Source organism: Saccoglossus kowalevskii, chromosome 7, assembly GCF_978046115.1.
Source record: "Saccoglossus kowalevskii chromosome 7, keSacKowa6.1, whole genome shotgun sequence".
Lineage (NCBI taxonomy): Eukaryota > Metazoa > Hemichordata > Enteropneusta > Harrimaniidae > Saccoglossus > Saccoglossus kowalevskii.
In genome coordinates this window covers 6,082,559-6,084,022 of record NC_140647.1, presented here as the reverse complement: position 1 = coordinate 6,084,022, position 1,464 = coordinate 6,082,559, and the positions used below count along the sequence as shown (strand labels likewise).

The 1,464-nt window shown below is 33.6% G+C and overlaps 1 protein-coding gene across 1 annotated transcript; it reads right to left on the bottom strand.

Moving 5' to 3' along the window:
• LOC146740204 (uncharacterized) lies at positions 1 to 1,258 on the bottom strand. Its single transcript, XM_085501634.1, has 2 exons — positions 1,156 to 1,258; positions 1 to 306 (listed from the first exon to the last, which is right to left on the bottom strand). The coding sequence occupies exons 1-2, from the start codon at positions 1,235 to 1,237 to the stop codon at positions 71 to 73; spliced, it is 318 nt and encodes a 105-aa protein (XP_085357760.1). The 5' UTR covers positions 1,238 to 1,258; the 3' UTR covers positions 1 to 70.
• Between the last annotated feature and the right edge of the window lie 206 nt (positions 1,259 to 1,464).

The following is a 1,464-nucleotide window of genomic DNA, read 5'->3' as shown; positions in this document are numbered from 1 at the left end:
CCAACATTTGAAGTTTAATGAAAAATACTGCTACTACAGCTATCTGTGGTGGCTTTCAGCAGGCAATGTATTAAGCCATACCAAAATGTCCCAATCTTAGCTGAACACGTTCAAGTATGTTATATTTAAAGTCTTCATATCTCAAATATGTTGATGGCATAAGTAAAGTGGCATTACAAGTATTTGCGATTGGTGATATTTCTGTTCTTGAATTATTAATAGTTATTTCCATTACAGATGGTCTACTTTGCATAATTGTTGGTGCCCCTGTTACAAACCAGACCAAGTCAATTGCATCTTGGTCATCTGTAAACAAATAAATTTGATACTGTGAGTGAGAAGTATAATAACATATATTGATTAGGAAGTGGAATTATTATTTCAAACTAAACTTTTAATTACACATGAATGTTACAGGTTGTCAGTAGGGGCATCTGAAATTTGTCAAATGTATTATTGCTAGAATAGATTCCAGATTCAAAGTAACCAAAGGTACGCCAAAACTTAAGAATATACAAATTTTTAGTCCCTTTAACTATGATTATATAGTACAGTACCAAGAAGGTATACAGTAATAAAACAATATCAAATAGGATGAAGTAGTAAAGTCTCATTGTCAGTTATTTCCTTTTTTTGAACAATATCCATGTATGTGCTCATGTTGATTGTCATGTCGGATATGGCATACCAAAATGAATTGCAAACCTTTTGGACATTGAATACAAATTGTGCATACTTTGTTAGCCAATGCTATGAGTGCAGACCGGGTCTTAAAAACAGGTCAGATTTAGCTTGTATTTACTGGTTTATAGCACTGGTTAAACATTCATGCATGTTGTCTCAACAAAGACTTCTGACGAATTAGTCTATGCTAAGGAACTGTGCATGAATGCAACTTACAATCAATACTGTTCTCCCATGGGTGCAGTATTTATTTAGTTTTCAACATTATTTTCATTTAACAAAAATGCATTTACATAAATCCTAGTTATGTTTGTTTGTACCGTACTATTGCCAACAGAAATGCATTTGTGTGAGCAGACTAGCATATATAGCTCGGTAAATTCATAAATTTATAGGTAGCAATGGCTTATATAATTAAGTGCAATTTGCTGGCAACATTTTACATATCTATACCTACATGCATTCACTCACCTATTTCACTCAGAAGCCTATCTACATATAGAACAGTCCGATAGGCATCACTGTTTATATCTGATGAATGTTCACTCTTCATATTGTTAATCTGAGTTCTGGTGGCATCATACAGCTTCTTTGAGGTAACGTTACTTACGCTTATTACACTCATAATACATGACCTTTTGCAACAACATAAAAAGCCATTTTTGGAGAGACCTTTGGAAATATGCTTAATAGCCTCTTCTCTCTGCCCAATAATGGAATACTCAATGATGTACAAGGCCAATTCATGACGGTTTGAAAGCTGAAAAAAAGGGTGATAGT

What these genes read in the sequence shown, in the direction of transcription:
- LOC146740204 (XM_085501634.1), bottom strand. Translation starts at nt 1,237, where the DNA reads ATGAAGAGTGAACATTCATCAGATATAAACAGTGATGCCTATCGGACT. An exon ending in TAGGCTTCTGAGTGAAATAG is followed by an intron (nt 307 to 1,155) that starts GTGAGTGAATGC and finishes ATTTGTTTACAG; the next exon opens with ATGACCAAGATGCAATTGAC.